The sequence below is a fragment of the Kogia breviceps genome, chromosome 7 (assembly GCF_026419965.1).
Source record: "Kogia breviceps isolate mKogBre1 chromosome 7, mKogBre1 haplotype 1, whole genome shotgun sequence".
NCBI lineage: Eukaryota > Metazoa > Chordata > Mammalia > Artiodactyla > Physeteridae > Kogia > Kogia breviceps.
The window spans coordinates 10,882,283-10,899,537 of NC_081316.1; the positions used below are offsets into that span (position 1 = coordinate 10,882,283).

At 45.1% G+C, this 17,255-nt stretch overlaps 2 protein-coding genes across 4 annotated transcripts in view; one reads left to right on the forward strand and one right to left on the reverse strand.

The window, feature by feature from the left end:
- Nucleotides 1-9,533, forward strand: part of ZDHHC5 (zinc finger DHHC-type palmitoyltransferase 5) — a 22,391-nt gene extending 12,858 nt beyond the window's left edge. The window contains exons 4-12 of the mRNA XM_059070453.2: nt 3,537-3,694; nt 4,453-4,625; nt 4,781-4,883; nt 5,484-5,575; nt 6,013-6,145; nt 6,609-6,732; nt 7,156-7,268; nt 7,753-8,612; nt 9,039-9,533. Coding sequence (XP_058926436.1) covers nt 3,537-3,694; nt 4,453-4,625; nt 4,781-4,883; nt 5,484-5,575; nt 6,013-6,145; nt 6,609-6,732; nt 7,156-7,268; nt 7,753-8,612; nt 9,039-9,204 — 1,922 coding nt within the window. The 3' untranslated portion in view covers nt 9,205-9,533. The remainder of the gene's footprint in view (nt 1-3,536; nt 3,695-4,452; nt 4,626-4,780; nt 4,884-5,483; nt 5,576-6,012; nt 6,146-6,608; nt 6,733-7,155; nt 7,269-7,752; nt 8,613-9,038) is intronic.
- MED19 (mediator complex subunit 19) lies at nt 4,095-17,189 on the reverse strand. Of its 3 annotated transcripts, none has more exons than XR_010841252.1 (6): nt 16,926-17,186; nt 12,871-13,127; nt 12,627-12,723; nt 12,213-12,307; nt 11,692-12,112; nt 4,095-7,316 (listed from the first exon to the last, which is right to left on the reverse strand). XR_010841252.1 is itself a non-coding variant. In XM_059070537.2 (5 exons), exons 1-5 carry the CDS (start codon nt 17,140-17,142, stop codon nt 12,044-12,046), a joined length of 735 nt encoding a protein of 244 aa, XP_058926520.1. In that variant the 5' UTR covers nt 17,143-17,189; the 3' UTR covers nt 11,301-12,043. The 3 variants fall into 3 exon arrangements, 1 of the variants encoding a protein (XP_058926520.1); XR_010841251.1 differs by lacking the exon at nt 4,095-7,316 and adding an exon at nt 7,360-8,844; XM_059070537.2 differs by lacking the exon at nt 4,095-7,316 and having other exon boundaries at nt 11,301-12,112; nt 16,926-17,189.
- Nucleotides 17,190-17,255: the final 66 nt, after the last annotated feature.

Consider the following 17,255-nt stretch of genomic DNA (forward strand, 5'->3'; position numbering starts at 1 on the left):
ATCTTAGTGCCTTTGAAAAAGAATGATTTTTGGACATTGATACATTTGGTCTGGGGCCTTAGGAGTCTTGGGTTTTGGGATACTTTTATAGTCTAATGATGAAAAGCAAGTCAGGATCTTAGGAATATATGTCCTAACTTCTAGGCATCTGATCCACTTTGGCTCAACTCTTTGATTTTCAGTTACTCATTCAGCAGAAATTTATTTCGAGCACATGGGTTGGGCATTGTTACTCGTTTTGAAACTATCTAAGATGAATTAGAGAGTGACAGTGTGATAACAAACTGTAGTGGAAGCTTGAGAAAGGTTCTCTGAGACCTTAGAAAAGTGCACTTACATCTACCCAGATAAATTGGGGAAATGCTGCTGAAGGTGGCTAGGAAGGACTTTACCGAGTAGAGGATGGAAGGGAAGGGCATTCTAGGAAGAGGAAGCAGCATATACTGAATTGTAGCTGTGAAATGCAGAATTCAGTGGGTGGAAGTTAGAATGCATGGTGGGGCCAGAAGGGGCAAGAGATAAACCAGAGCCAAGTGTAAAAGACTTTATGTGCTAAATTAAGTAGATTATAATTCTTCCTTTGGACAGCAAGATGTCTTTAATTGGGGGAATCACAGGATCACATTTCCTTTTACAATAATAATTCTCATAAGAATGTACAGATACCTTTTGGGAGGCTATTGCAATAATGCAGACCAGATGAGAACTTGAATTCAAAGCTGGATTTACAGATTTTTCATTAGTAGACCCAGCAGAATTTTTCATTACTAATTGCTTACTAGGGGAGAGTGAGAGGGTGAAGGAATTGTCTAGGGTAGTTCCAAGGTTCCTAACCTGAAAGATAGGTTGTATGCTCGTTCTTTATGAACCAAGACCCAAGTTATAGGACTGTTGAGTGGGTCTGGAGGGAAGACAGAGCATCTTAGACATGTTGAATTTGAGATACTTAATGGATCATTCAGGTAGTTACCCAACGGGCAGTTGAGTAGTCAGACTCATGGCAGAGTCCTCAGCCATGTAGTATTTGAAGCAACAGGAGTAAGACTGCTGCAGAAAGTAGAATGAGATTAGGAAAGAACGAAAGTCAGCCTGACCAGCATTGACATTTTAATAATGAGGAGAAGGAGCAGCCACTGAAGAGGGATTGAGCAAGAAAAGTTAGTAGGAGGATAAACCGGACAAAGTGGGAACTAAGGAAAGTTCACGAAGTAGCTCATGGTTGGCAATATCAGAAATCAGGTCCAGTAGTATGGAAACTCAGGGTTGCCATTGTTTTAGTGACTAAGAAATTAGTGATCTTAACAAGAATAGTTTGAGACATCCGTGGTGGTCCAGTGGTTAAGACTCTGCACTTCCACTGCAGGGGGCGCGGGTTTGTCCCTGGTTGGAGAACTAATAAGATCCATCCCGCGTGGTGCGGCCAAAAACAAAACAAAACAAAACAAAACAAAAAAACACACACACACAAGACTAGTTGTTTTTTGGTTTTGTTTTCATTGTTGGTTTTTTTGGCCACATGGCTTGCAGGATCTTAGTCCCCGACCAGGGATTGAACCCAGGCCCCAGCAGTGAAAGCACTGAGTCCTAACCCGTGGACTAACCCGTTGGGAATTCCCAACAAGAATAGTTTTAATAGTGTGTTTATGTATGAATGCGGGAGAGAGACAGTTAAATTACCAAAACCAAAATAATGGTTTGGAAGGCAGTGAATAGGAAATGAGGAAGCAGAGTCAATGAGTATTAAGATTATTCTTTCAGGAAGTTAAGCAGAGAAGGCAGAAGCTGGACTTAGGGCAGAGGGAGGAGTCTTGTTTGCTTGTTTATGATACAGAAGACTTGAGCATGTTGACAGCCTGAGGAGGTGGGACCAGGGGAGAGAGAAGCAGAGGTGATGAGAGAGGGGAACTGAAGAGTGACCACGTGGAAGAAGGAGGTGCTTCCCTCTGCGGGTTGGAGGGTTATGCTTACAGAAGTAGGCTGTTTCTGGACTAGGCCGTGAGAGTGAGGACCAACCAGCATTAGTGGAATAAGAGATAGAAAGAGAATCGATGATGGTTGTTACTGATGACATCTCATTTTTCTCTCAAATGTGAGGTTACCTTGTACGAGTGAGGCAGGTGGGATTGGGAGAGCAACTCCAGTGAGATGAGGGTTTTCTGAAATTCATTCTGCTCACAAAGCCTGTGTCACTGTGCATGGTGACTTCTGTTTCACAGCTTAGATTAACAAAAGGTGCTTTGAGTCCCTAAAGCCAAGGAAGGCTGTTTTAATGAGTGTTTAATTTAATGTTCATTTATCAAATATTTATTGATTTTTATGATACGGTCATTTAGGATGATTATTATGGTGGTCAAATAGGTCGGTCTTGAAGGGAAGATAGAGAAGACATTTACATAAATAAATACACTGTGGTAACTTTAAAGAGTAATCAGAACTGTAGTACTTTAAGAAGAGAAAGCTCACTTCTGATACATGATAGTGTGGAAGAATCAGATATTTCAATATAAGTAGCATTTGAATTTTTTTCCTTTAAAAAACTTTCCTTAAAAACGATTTTAAGAAGTAGTGAATATTCATTATATAGAAAGTATAAAAAAGATAAATACCACCTATAATTTCCCAGCCCAGACATAACTACTGTTACATTGTGGTATATTTCCTTCCAATCAATATTGTGAAGATTTATACATACAATGTTTATTTATATATACCATAAATCTGTAGCATATATATGTGTGTGTTTTTATTTCTATTTTCAAAATGGGATCTTTTTGTTTGTACAGTTCTTTACCTTGTACTTTTTCACTTAGTTACATTGTTAGCATTTCCCTAAGTCAGTACATTTGAAAACTTTTAATTCCTGTACCATCACTTACTTAATTTTTCCTTCTCACGGGTTTGTTTTTTTTAGATTAATAATAAAAAATGAAAATTGCACACTATAGATGAGAAGGCAAATGATGTCCTTTAAGTTTTGAAGTGGGGTGGTGAGTTTCTGATAGCTGAGAATTGAAAGGGCATTCAGGTAAAGAGAATGTCTGCAGCCAAGAAACAGTACTGAAATGTATATAGGGAACTAGGGGATGATCTTTTGGGCAAGGGTGTCTGTGTGTGGAAAAAAGGTTGATGTTAGTTCGTGACTTCCTTTTTCGGATTCTTGTAGTTCAGTCGTGTACTTGTAGATACTGAACTATTATGCAAACTCATTATAGATGTACTTTGATATATAAAGTGTCTATTTCTTTTGAAATATAATATGTAAACCAAGAAAATCAGCATATCCATATCAGAGCCACCTCTGAGTCATATTCTTAAACCTCATTTCCCAGTGTAGAATAAATTGCTTCCTCATCTGCGTTTCCATAGTGTTGTATATAGAGCTGATCTCACCGTATTAGAGTTACTAGTTCCTAGTCTCTCTCACCATTAGACTGAATTCCTCGAAGGCAGAGGCCATATTTTAAATATCACTGCATCCCTAGTGCCTAGTACAGTTCTAGCGTAGTCATTTTTTCATTAACTTTTACTCTCTACAGCTGAAGAGGATGAAGACAAGGAAGATGACTTCAGAGCTCCCCTTTACAAAACAGTGGAGATCAAGGGCATCCAGGTGCGCATGAAATGGTGTGCCACCTGCCGCTTCTACCGTCCTCCTCGATGTTCCCACTGCAGCGTCTGTGACAACTGTGTGGAGGTAAGAACCCTGGGTGGGGTAAGCTGAACCTAAGTTATCTTCTTCCTACCCACAGACTAAGAATCGAATCCAGTGGATTCTTGGCCGTGAATGAAAATATAGCCCTGTCTGACTGCCTGGGCTGTGTTCTAGCTCTGGCAGAAAGTGTTAGCAACGATGTACACATGAGAGGTAGAGCATAAATATTCTGTTATAGGAGGGAGCCCAAGTGGGTAGGCATAGGCTTTCCCAGCACCATCGGTCGTGGCTCCAGCCTTCCATCCCTTGGCTCGTCTTGTCGGTTATTTGACCTGCTTAGTGTTCTCCACTCCTTCCACTTCATCATGCTGTTGCATTCACGTTTTACAGTTATATTTCTTTCTTCTGCATTCCTTGTCTTTTATTTTTAACCTTTTTTTTCAGTGCATTTTGACTTAGCTGTAAGCAGTTGCCTGCCAGATTTTTCTTCCAAGCCTCTTTTTTCATGAATCTTAATGTTTCTGTAAAGCCTCTGACATTTGTACCTCTCAGAGTTCCTTGGTCACATAGGATAAACTTTGAGTGGTGGCCTTGGCCTTCGATCAACCTCTGGAACGTCTTCCTTATAGATTGATAGAGCAAGATAAACTGCATAAACTTTTTAAATTTTGTAACTAAATGGTGGACATGATGACATTATTAAAAGAAACACTTAAGTTCTGCTGTTTGGTCTGCTTGACAGAAATGATCTAGCGCCACGGTCGAAGGACGCCGCTCAGTCTGTCTCCTTTTGCTCCTAGGAATTTGATCATCACTGCCCCTGGGTGAACAACTGTATTGGTCGCCGGAACTACCGTTATTTCTTCCTCTTCCTCCTGTCCCTGACAGCCCACATTATGGGTGTGTTTGGCTTTGGCCTCCTTTATGTCCTCTACCACATGGAGGAACTCTCAGGGGTCCGCACGGCTGTCACGTATCCTTCAAGGCCTGTGGGTTGCGGGACTGGGAGGGGGAAGAATGTAGAAAGTTGACTCCTGTGGCAGTGAGGGTCAAAGGGAAGATGGCTACAGCATGGGCGGGGGAAGGCGAGATCACGTTGCTCTGCTTTCCTTGATTGTCTGGCTTCAGAATGGCAGTGATGTGTGTGGCTGGCTTATTCTTCATCCCAGTAGCTGGCCTCACAGGATTTCACGTGGTGCTGGTGGCTAGGGGACGCACAACCAATGAACAGGTACAGGGAGAAGTGATGGGAGATCCCTGAAGAGCGGGGCGTGTCTCTCTTGGCCTCTACATGGTGTATAGCTTTTATGATGAGGTGTCCAAGTTCCTCATGTAAGCATGAGAATGGGCCATTTCTTAGCTAACAAATATTTATAGAATGTCTGCTGTATACCGGTTGATTTAGGCTCTGAGCTGATAGAAACAGTGAAAGACCTGGGCCAGCCCTCAAGAAGCTTACAGTCCTGCTTAAAAGAAAACAATTATTTTTGTGCCCATAACAATAGCTGACCTTACTTGCTTATTCTTACACGTTATCTTAGTTTTCAGTATTTAGAGAGCTATTTATCCCCATTTTACATAAGGAAACTGATGTTTAGGGTCAGATAGCTACCAAGAAGTGGACCCAGAATTTGAACTGATGGCCCTGACTCTGGAGTTCCCATTCTTAGTCGTCACAGGTATAAGCTTCTTTATGGTAGGACTGTATTTTACTCATTTTTGTATCTCCCAGATAGTGGGTGCACAATAATTTGTCATTGATTTGTGTTTTGGCGTTTGGAGGTCAAGGTCCCATTTTTTGACTGATCTGGTCCCTTTTCCCTCCCTCTAGGTTACGGGTAAATTCCGGGGAGGTGTGAACCCCTTCACTAATGGCTGCTGTAACAATGTCAGCCGTGTACTCTGCAGTTCCCCAGCACCCAGGTACACCTACCCCTTTGCTCTAGTGTTCACCCTTGGTCAAAACTTTTGTCTTCTTTGGGTTTGTTCTGGCTGCCTTTTAGGGAGGGTTCTCTTAGAATGGGAAGTGCCTACAAGGGAGAGGCATACCACCCTTTAATGGACCCTGTGAGTTCAGTTGTATTCTTTAGATATTATGTTACTCTCTTTGGAGAACCGAGGATGAGATTTACTCGAGTGCCTTGAGCTAGGTGTATCTGCCCACAGGCCTAGTCTTGCTGTTGTTCTTGTTCTTCATAAAATCAAAGAAATCAGTTCAATGCTGATCTTTTCCCTGGCCTGGTAGGACTGTTTCTTATATTTGTAAAACTGCTCTACACAAGGTAGGCAACCATTAGATATTTTGGAATGAATGAATGAATGAATGGATGAATGAAAGCCCTCTCACTCTTGACACTCAGGTATTTGGGGAGACCAAAGAAAGAGAAGACAATTGTAATCAGACCACCCTTCCTTCGGCCAGAAGTGTCAGACGGGCAGATAACTGTGAAGATCATGGACAATGGCATCCAGGGAGAGCTGAGGAGAACTAAGGTGAGGGATTTCGGCAAGTAAAGCTGGGTAACCTGGGGAGCGTCACCCAGGGCAAAGAGGGAGGCTTGCTTTGTCTACATCTCTCTCATAGTATTTATCACTTTCTGATTGGTGTTAAAGGTACTTAAACACATATCTTGTTTTTCCCGTTAGATTGTAAGTTCATCGACAGTAGAAGTTTAGTCCATTCATTTGCATGTCTTCATAGGACTTAACATAGCAGCTTTTAGATGGTAGGAGCTCAACAAGTAGTTGTCGGTGAAAATAAATAAGTGACAGAATGAAACCCTTGTTGAAAGCTTTTCTTTCTCCAAAACCGTCCCCAAACTGATCTTGTGTCCTGTCTTCCAATTCCAGTTCAGAAGTCTGTGATGACTCCCCTGTGCCCCTCTTACACCAGTTTCATACTTTGAGTTGCCCTAACGCTCAGTTCTCCAAATCTGGTTTTCCCTCATTTATCCAGTCTAAAGGAAGCTTGGAGATAACAGAAAGCCAGTCTGCAGATGCTGAACCTCCACCCCCTCCTAAGCCGGACCTGAGCCGTTACGCAGGGCTACGGACACACCTCAGCCTGGCTACCAATGAGGGTAAGGGCCGAGTGGGAGTGAGAACGTTATCTGTTAGCTGTGGAGGTGACACAGGCAAGGGCTGGGAGATGCTGCTTGTGTTGTGACTGAGAAAACCCAGCAAGTGGTACTTGACCCGCTTCTTTGGACGGCCGGGAGAAAGGGGATGACAGCTGTTGGCAGTGAGATGGACATCTCTGTGTGTCTGTGTGTACCGTCAGCATCCGGACAGACCAGAGAACATTCTGGGATCTGTTTGGTACAGTCACTCACTCTGTGTTCTGGGCTGGTATGAGTCTGTAGTCTTGACTTCAGCAAAATCATTATGTTCCTTTGCTTGGTATATCTTTTCCTACCTTGTTCTCCCCCTGTACTTTAAGGAACTCTAGCCAGGTTAAGAGAACAGCTTGTAAAGTGGTGCCCCCTGGGCCTTTTCTCCTGCAGAGAGCAGCCTCTTGGGCAAGGACAGCCCCCCCACGCCTACCATGTACAAGTACCGGCCGGGCTACAGTAGCAGCAGTACGTCAGCCGCCATGCCTCATTCTTCCAGCGCCAAGGTACTGAGTACTCTCTAAGAAGCAGGGCTGTCGTGCATGCCAGCTGTTCTGGGAAAAAGAAGATCGGAAGAAGGGAGGGAAGAAGCAGAGGGAAGAGAAGAAAACCAAAGGCATTTTACTAATTGTTGGCTTAGTAATAGCGTTGACAGTTTGTCCTTCATCCAAGAGAGGTCACGGTAGCATTAATAGATAAAAGCATTGATTACAGCGTCAGATCTCAGTTCCAAACCCAGTTGTGCCATCACAGAGAAGTTCCTTAACCTCTCTAAGCCCCGTTTCCTGCATCTTAAAATGAGATATTATTTGTTCCTACTTACAGATTTACTTTAGGGGTTGAACAGGATAATGCATGTGAAAATTCTAAGCATGTTGCTGGCACATAACAAATACTGTTTTTGACCGCCTCCTTGGGCTCTGAGGCCTAGTGTCCCAAGAGGGGACAAGAGGGGGAGCACTAAGAACCTGCTTTGCTTTTCTCCCTCAGTTGAGTCGTGGGGACAGCCTGAAGGAGCCAACCTCAATTGCGGAGAGCAGCCGTCATCCCAGCTACCGTTCAGAGCCGAGCTTGGAGCCAGAGAGCTTCCGTTCTCCCACCTTCGGCAAAAGCTTTCACTTTGATCCACTGTCCAGTGGCTCACGCTCCTCCAGCCTCAAGTCAGCCCAGGGCACAGGCTTTGAGCTGGGCCAGTTGCAGTCCATTCGTTCAGAGGGCACAACCTCCACCTCCTATAAGAGCTTGGCCAACCAGACACGTAATGGAAGCCTATCTTACGACAGTCTGCTCACTCCTTCAGACAGCCCTGATTTTGAGTCCGTGCAGGCAGGGCCTGAGCCAGACCCACCTTTAGGCTACACCTCTCCCTTCCTGTCAGCCCGGCTGGCCCAGCAACGGGAAGCCGAGAGGCACCCACGTTTGGTGCCAACCGGCCCAACGCACCGAGAGCCCTCACCAGTCCGGTACGACAATCTGTCGCGCCATATCGTGGCCTCCCTCCAGGAACGAGAGAAGCTGCTACGCCAGTCACCCCCACTCCCAGGCCGCGAGGAAGAACCAGGCTTGGGGGACTCAGGCATCCAGTCAACACCAGGCTCAGGCCATGCCCCTCGCACTAGTTCCTCCTCAGATGATTCGAAGAGATCACCCTTGGGCAAGACTCCACTGGGACGCCCAGCTGCCCCCCGTTTTGGCAAGCCAGATGGGCTAAGGGGCCGGGGACTAGGGTCCCCTGAACCAGGCCCAACTGCCCCCTACGTGGGCCGATCTATGTCGTACAGCAGCCAAAAAGCCCCATCTGGTGTCTCTGAGACAGAGGAAGTGGCCTTGCAGCCATTACTGACACCCAAGTAAGTATTAGTCCATCCTGGCCCCCAGTGGACTTAACAGTCGCGTCCCGCCCTGCGGCATCAGGGCTTCGCGCGTACATTTCAGTGCAAGTGGACCCAGGGTTATCCTGCTTGCGAGGTAGCCCTTCCTTCTCACTCTTACTCCAGCCGCCTTCATGGGCTATTCCTGTGACGAGACTGAGGATTCACACTCTTTTCTTAGTCCTGTCTTCCTAAAAAGTAATGTATTTGCCTGAGAGTGAAAGGAATAAGTAGAGGAGAGAGGGAATCAGGCTGCTTGTAAGCAGGGCGGTAAAATAAAAGGGAATCTTTGTGTAAGGAAGTATATATGTAGAAAGCACATTTTTTTTCTCAACTTTTTAAACTACTTCCCTTTTCGGTGTTGTGTGTCCCACTTCTGACACCTCTCTCTCCTTTTCTTCCCAGAGATGAAGTACAGCTCAAGACCACCTACAGCAAAACCAACGGGCAGCCCAAGAATATAGGCTCAGCCTCCCCTGGCCCAGGCCAGCCACCTCTCAGTAGCCCCACAAGGGGAGGAGTCAAGAAGGTGTCAGGGGTGGGTGGCACCACCTATGAGATTTCGGTGTGAGCCTTGGGCAGCTCCCCTCCCCCACACCTCTGCGCCTACACCAAAGGGCCCCAGGTGGCCACCTTCCTTTCCTCAAGGGGCTCCCCTCCCCTGCATGGACATTTTTTAAACAACCGATTCCAAGAGGATGAGGACATTTTATAAAATGCAATGGGGTTGGGGAGTTGGAGAGTTGGGGCCCTGAGACTGGGGTAGCAACCCCCTTCACCTTTTAAGACCTTTCCCTTCCTTAACCCCTGGACCAGACTCAGTGGACATTTGTGCAATTGCTCGCCCTGGAGGGAACCAGATCATTTTTAAACCAGAAATAATTTTTTTTATTATTGTTACGGATTCTATTTTTTTCCTCTTCTGCGTTACCAGGTGTGTGTGTACATATATATATATATATATATATATGTGTGTGTGTATATATATATATATAAAATAAATATCAAAGAAATTATATATCTATCCTGGGATGGGAAAATGAGGGAGGGATATGTTTAAGGAGGGGGATTTTACTCTTCCTATTCCTCAGACCAGCAGGAAAAGAGGGGAGACATCGATTGGATTGAAGTCTTCCTTTTCCCCGTGGTTCCCTCTCTCTGTCCCAGTTACCATCTAAGGAAATAGCACCCCCTGTTGTTGGTGCTAAGTGACCAGGAAAGAAACCCAGGGAGAGGCGCGTCTGGGTGGGGTTTTGGTCTGGGTGGGGTCTTGGTCGGAGGAGGGAAGGACCTGGAGAGGAGAGTTAGTTTTCTAGGCTCACTGGCACTTAGTTTCCCCAGGGAAGGGGTCACAGCCCCATGACTTTGGTGGTGGTGGTGGTGGGGAGATCAGGAAAAGAGCTTGGCTGAGCTCCAGAAACAATCTTGGATAATCCCCCCTTCTTGGGGGAGAGGGATTATGGCGGGCTGCTTCAGCTGGCCCCTCAAAGCCGTCCCCCAGCTCACACGGTTGACATTATTTTTAAATTCAAGGCCGGGAGAGAAGAATCCAAAAAGCAATATTTCTCATCACATGCCAAAAACGGAATAGAGAGAAGGAGTGGCAGGCCTAGGCCCCTCCAGTTGTCCCTTGGGGGTTACCCCTCAGCCCACCTCAGTATGGTGCTGGGTAGAGGGGATACCTGGGTTCTAACCTTTAAATAGGGGAGACCCCAGCCTCTAAACAGAAGCCCTTTTATTTTTTATTCTGATTAGCCATTTTCAACCAACAAAGAATAAAAAGAAATCCTGATCTAACCAGCTCCCCCTGACTTGTGTTATTTTGTGTGGTTAAGGCAGGGTGAATGATCTTTGATGGGAAGTTAGTTACAAGGAAAACCTCGTAAGCGTCTCTGGTCCTGGTCCATCTTTAAGCAGGACTATAGTGAAAATAACCACTTAAAACAAGGTCCTGTTTTTATTTCAGTGATTTAAATGGTTCAGAAAAAGGTCTTTCGTAACCACCAGAACTTGTCATTTCAAAGCTTAGAGAGCTCTTGACTTTTGCCACAGTTGTTCCTTAATACAGAATTTTGTCTCTGGAAAATAAAGCTCATTTTGGATGTAGTCAAAGGTGAGCCGGTGGATGATCACAGTATGAAAGCCTGTTAAAGGCAGATAGACTAGAGGGATATATATATGGGTGGCAGTCTGACATCTCACATCGTCTCTTCCGTTTGTCGAAAGCAAAAGGCTGTGCCCTAATTTTCAAAAGGCACCCTCAGATACTAAATCTCAGAAAACTGGCCAGAACCCTTTATTTTCACTGTCCGTAACTGAAGTACATAAACTCTTGCTCTGAAATCCTAGGTAAAACGAGCTGAATGAGTGGGTTTCCGCCTGCTGATCTAGGTGAACAACCTCGGCTCACTGCAACAGATTTTAACGGTTCTTTGTCAAACTGAGCTTAAAGTCAGATTACATTAGCTTGTTTTCTCATGGATGTTTCTGGTTATCTGGCCTGCTGCAAAGACTGAAGGGATTTATTTTACATTTTGCTAGTTTAGGCTACCTTTTTTTTTGCTGTCTTTTAGAAGCTTAGAAATGTTTTCACATCGGCCAAATAATTTCATTGTCTTAAGGAATGAGGCAGGTCAAAAGTTCTTATTATAATGAGAAGCATTTACCTTTGCTTGCCAGAGGTTTATTTCAAAAAATGATGGGCTTGACCAAGAAGCAACCTTGCTGAAATATGTTGGTGACTGGGTGCTTTTTCCATTGGCTACTCTGTTTCAACACAAAATTGGCCCCGAACACAGCTGAGACCTAAGTGAATCCACTCCTTGAGACAGAGCCCGAAGATCATCCAGGTTACTCGTTCTCAACATGACAGGCAGAGTGCCGTCTGTCTGCGGTGGAAAGGTATTAGCAAGCTCTGCCTCGCCTTTGCACCAGGTTCCCCAATCTCATTTTGGTTGTTTCCCTGCCTGCTGATGAGATAATGTAATACAAGACCCAAATCCCCTCAGATCTTAGCATGCCTTGGCTTAAACCCTGACTCTCGTAGAAAGGCACTTACCTCTTAACAGGCAGCCACACTTCAGCCAGTTTGATAAATGCAATTTTAAGAAAATAAAAATCCTAAAAAATCAGATAAAGTCCTAAATCAGACGAATGGCACAAAAGAGATGAAAAGAAAGCTTCCTGGGAGAAGAAGAGATGTCCATGAGAAAGCAAACTGGGCTGAGGCTTATAAAAGCATAGCCCTTCTCTCTTACAATGTGTTCATCTTAACTGAGCACAGCAGGAGCTGGCTTCTGTCCCAACTGCAGGGGACGCTCCCAAGGTAGTGACCAAGAGCCTGGAAGGCAGCTTTTGTCAGCGGGTTCAGTACATCAGGAAGGTCCTCCTGGCAGAGTCCCCTGGTCCTGCTAGCGGAGGCTGCTGCTGCTGCTGGCCTGAGAGCTGCCCACGCCTGGGTGGTCAGGGCTGTGTCGGTTCTGGGGAAGAAAAGTGAGCAAGAGTAAGAGAGGGAGACTCCATCTAGGATGAGGGAGACGGGAAAACTCACCGGGCTGCAGACACCGGCCGCTCCCATACCTTCTTTTTCTTCTTCTCTTTCTTCTTCCGTTTCCGTTCAGGATCCTCTTCTTTTTTCTTTTTCTTCTTCTTGTGATCTGAATCAGATGGTGTTTCTGTAGGAGAGATGAGGAGCCTATCACCTGTCGAGCTCAAAATTCTCCACCGCCGTTAAGTTGGAAGACTAGAGGAAAACCCCTAGTCGAGGGCAACTGCTTTTCTTCAAGTGACCAGAAAGGATTCGGAGGCACTGCTTAAGCTCCTGTCCCAAGTTCCTCCTTGCCCAGGAGACCCACATTATGTCAGTTTCTTCTTTAAGGAGAATCTGGGAGTCCAGGGCTTATAAGGAATTTGACTGGGTTTTTAACTGAGGAAGGTCAAAACAGATTATTCAGAACGTCCGGTTTACTGGCATTGAAGAGAACCACTTCTTACCTGGGGGGACCGGATCCTGGGCACGGCTCTGTTTGTGCTTCTGCTTATTCTTCTTCTTGGGAGGCTGAATATGCATCAGACGACACTGCTCTGGCAACTGAAGGAACCAAAGGAAGGCCCAGGTGAGTAGCGGGAGGAAACCCCCCGCTCCCATCATCTGCTCTGTTCAGTAAGTTATGAAGGAGCAGAGGTAGACGGAAAAACCGCCTCCGTGCCTTTCAGGCCTCCCCAGGAGGGGACTCACCGGGCCTGTGTGGAGGCGGAAGCCAGCCAGCATGGTCCCTGTGATAGGATTAAAAGAGCCACCAAGAATAGGGGGCTTCTCAATGAGGGAGCGGAGGCTGCTGTTGTCATGGGAACCAGGCAGATCAATCATCCCCGGGAGGTCAGGCAGGAAGTTACTTAGCTTCTCCTTCACTTTCTTCCCACAGAATTTATTATAGGCATGTTCCAGGTTGTAGTGTGTGATCAGATTAGTGCTGCCTGTCAGCTCTGTGCTGCCTAGAAGATACAGGGAGAATAATAATAAGAAAAATTAGTACCAAGAGGAGAGAATTTTTTTTTAAGTCATTGACCCGGAAGGGAAAGTACATGAATCTTTTAAGTGAGAATTACCAAAAAAAAGAAAAGAATAATTTTTAAAAGTTACTTTTAAAGTAAGAAATAGCAAAAGTAGGGCTTTCCTGGGGGCACAGTGGTTAAGAATCCGCCTGCCAATGAGCAGGGGACACAGGTTCGATCCCTGGTCCAGGAAGATCCCACATGCTGCAGAGCAACTAAGCCCGTGCACCACAACTGCTGAGCCTGCGCACCACAACTACTGAGGCCCACGCACCTAGAGCCTGTCCTCCGCGACAAGCCACTTCAATGAGAAGCCCGCGCACTGCAACAAAGAGTAGCACCGCTTACCACAACTAGAGAAAAGCCCGCATGCAGCAACGAAGACCCAACGCAGCCAAAAATAAGTAACTATTTAAAAAGTAAGAAATAGCAAAAGTAAATAACATACAATAAACACTAAAAATATAATACTATAGAATGGTAGGTTGGAATGAGAAGGAGAAAAAATAGGCAAAAATCCAAATAGGGCAGCAGTGGTAACTGCTTTAACCCAAGGAAGGATACACTCGGACTAACCAGAGTAAGAACTTACATGATGCTTATACTCTGCGCACTGTTCTGTGTTTCATAAATGTACTAACGAGAAATTATACGTTTGGCCATGACCAGAATAATATAACCTCACACTCAGCTACAACCAAACTTAGGGTCAGATATGACCCAGTGGCTTGAGTGTCTTGCTTCCTTTTTTTTTTTAAACTAGCAAACACTAATCGCCTTTACAGAGAAAAACAGGAGATTTTTCTAGCTACTGCTGCATAACTTTTGTTACCACCATCTTTAGTCTTCCTAATAATACCAGTTATGATAGCTTTGCCTAGAAGAAACAAATGTTTGATTAGAAGCTGGGCAACTAGACTTCCAATCCTAGCCGTCCTCTATGTCTCAGTTTCCGCTTATCTATGGAATGGGGTAAAAGCTACCTTAATTACACATTTTTAAGGTTCAAATGAAAACACTGAAAAATATAAAGTATTATATAAATGGAAGGCATTATTAGTATAAACATTTCACGGCTGGCTTTTTTGAAAGAATACAAACTTATGAGTAATTTAACTAAGGTCCAGTGGCGAGGGTAGAAATATCTAGCCTACAATTTCATATATAGTTATGATGAACACTCAGGGTACAAATGACAAAAGTGACTTGTTTGTAATCATTCACTTGATAAAACTCAGGTTTTGAGCTATGAGCCCACTGAGGGCAGAGAAAATGCCTTGTTCATTCACGTACCACTGGTGCTCAGCACACACTGAATGAACAATGTATTTTTCCTCCCCACCTTCAGGCCTTAAGTTATTCTTTTCTTTTGTCTTCCCAAGCCAAGTATCTCAGAAGACTGGTCCACGGTAATGGCAGGAGACTCAGTGCCCCGGTACTTCTCGTAACTCAGCACTGCTTCCTGCCCTTAAGAGTATCCTGATTTTTTTCCTCTCTGTCAGCTCTCCTTCCGGATGATTATTCTCAAGGCTCAGGTGAAAAGGCACTCTGTGCTTTTTTGTAAATTCTTTAACTTAAGAGTCCATCCAACTTTCTGTTTTGCCCATCAGTTGTATGAAGATGACTTATAAATCTCTCTTCTTCAGTTTCCTCTCCTGAAAACTAATCTTCCATTTCCAACATTGTCTTAGTTTAATTTACTGCAGATTTAATTTTTTTTTAACTCCAAATCTTCCCCACCTCACTCATGGTTCCTTTATTCTAGTACATGGCACCCAAATTCTCCAAATATCTTTAGAAGCAGTACTCAGTTCAAATATCTCAATGGTTTCCTGTCCCCTCAGGAAAAAGCTCAAATTCCTTTGACTGTCACTCACGGTTAAACACATCTTACTGTAACTTAGCTTTGGGGCCTGACCAACTGCTACTCCCCTATGTAAAATTTCTGATCCATCCAAACGGGTATCCATCATCTCTTGAAAAAAATACCCCTCATATTACTTCCTTTTAGAAAATTTCTTTTAGAAAAATTGACCTAATTATAGGAAAATTCTTCCCAATTTTCCTCACCAGTATGAATTCTTCAAAGTCCAGCTAAAGTGACAACTTATTTTTGCTGTCATGTTGAACAAGAAACACATTTTGAAAACCATTACGCAGTTCTTAGTAGTTGTATGTGAGGCATGACCAGAAAATGATGACATTGATCCTGACAAGAAATAACAGTCACTACTTTATCTTTAAACGACATACTTTTCATTCTTAAGTAAAATTAGCTGCTTAAAAGCAAGGACCAGGTTTACTGATCTCTCTACCCTTCTCATCACATGCTCTCTTTTTACACACCCAGTGTTTGCCCAGAACGGATAGTCAGTATCTATCAAGTGATTGATGTAAATAGGTACAATCAGAACAGGTTAAGGTTAAAGAAACTGCTGGTAGACATCAACCACTAATTAACTAAAGTCAAGTCAACCTCGCTATGCTTCAGGGTTTTTTTTTAAGATTAAAAAAATATGTATTTATTTGGCTGCATCGGGTCTTCGTTGCGGCAGGCGGGATCTTAGGCGAGATCTTTGTTGCGGGCGCGCGGGGCCTCAGTAATTGCGGCGCGTGGGCTTAGTTGCCCTGCAGCATGTGGGATCTTAGTTCCCCGACAAGGGACTGAAGCTGCATTCCCTGCATTAGAAGGCGGATTCTTAACCACTGGACCAGCAGGGAAGTCCTTGCTTCAGTTTTTTCAACTATAAAATGCAGATAACAATGCCTATCTCAAGGGACTATTTAAGTATTAAATACTATAATATAAATAACTGCACTGTGAACCTCAAAGTCTGTAACAATATCCATTATTATTTTCCTCAGCTCTTGATGTAGCAGTAGGACTTGGGATAAACTAAAAGGTATTCTGGAGACTTAACACATCCAGAATGACTCGAGGGTCTCCCTGGTGGTCCAGTGGTTAAGAATCCGCCTGCCAGTGCAGGGGACATGGGTTCGAGCCCTGGTCCGGGAAGATCCCACATGCCGCGGAGTAACTAAGCCCGTGTGCCACAACTACTGAGCCTGAGCTCTAAAGCCCGCGACCCACAACTACTGAGCCCGCGTGCCACAACTACTGAAGCCTGAGCGCCTAGAGCCCGTTCTCCGCAACAAGAGAAACCACCGCAGTGAGAAGCCCGCGCACCGCAACGAAGAGTAGCCCTCGCTCGCCGCAACTAGAGAAAACCCGGGCGCAGCAACGAAGACCCAACGCAGCCAAAAATAAGTAAGTTAAATAAATAAATTTATTTTAAAAAAATTCTAATCACTTGCAACAGATGAGGAAACGCCGAGGCCCAGATAAGAAAGGAAGGCAACACGCCCCAAACCAACAGGAAGTTTGAGGCAGATTTGAAACTAAGTTCGCAACAATATTAAATCAGAACCCTCAAATTGCAAACTCAAACTCTGGATAATTTTTAGGGAGCCATAAACCACTGTCAGGGACAGGGGCACGATAGAGCGTGAAAGGTGGTCACGGATATCCACTCTTCTCATCCCCAATCCATCCCAAGAATTCATGTCATCCCTTTGCTTGTGAATCCTCAGTCTCAGAGTCCTCTCCGATATACAGCTCTGGAATCCCCGCACGCGTTGCCTACTTTACCCCTCACCTTCGCCAGCCGGCTGAGAGCCACGCCCATTCCCTCCTCGCCATGATCTGACTGGCTGGCTTTGGCCAGGCCTCGTACTCACCTGGCAGTTCCCGCATTAGGTAGAAGGGGCCACAACCTGCCGCTGACTTGTCAGCGCCGGAAGGGGCCGAGGCCGCGGTTGGGGGCGGGGCGGGGCCGGGCCCTCCACCCGGAGGAGGAGGCGGTGGCGGTGGAGGTTTTCCAGCTCCGAAGCCGAGTGCAGTTGGGGGAGGCGGTGGGTCAGCCTGAGCCCCGAACAGCGCCGTGAAATTCTCCATCGTCCCCTCTACCCCAGCGCTGTCCCGGTGTCTGGCGTTAATGATTTTCATTGGTCAATCTTTTCCCGGGGTACCGCCCCCTTCCTCCACGAGCCTCTTTCCACTGGATTGCC

Bases quoted from the DNA above. Each gene is read 5' to 3' on its own strand.
- MED19 (XM_059070537.2), bottom strand. From the start codon at position 17,142: ATGGAGAATTTCACGGCGCTGTTCGGGGCTCAGGCTGACCCACCGCCT. The intron at 13,128-16,925 runs GTGAGTACGAGG...TGTATCTTCTAG, and splicing joins CCTAATGCGGGAACTGCCAG to GCAGCACAGAGCTGACAGGC. The intron at 12,113-12,212 runs GTATGGGAGCGG...TTTCTTCCCCAG, and splicing joins AAGAGAAGAAGAAAAAGAAG to AACCGACACAGCCCTGACCA.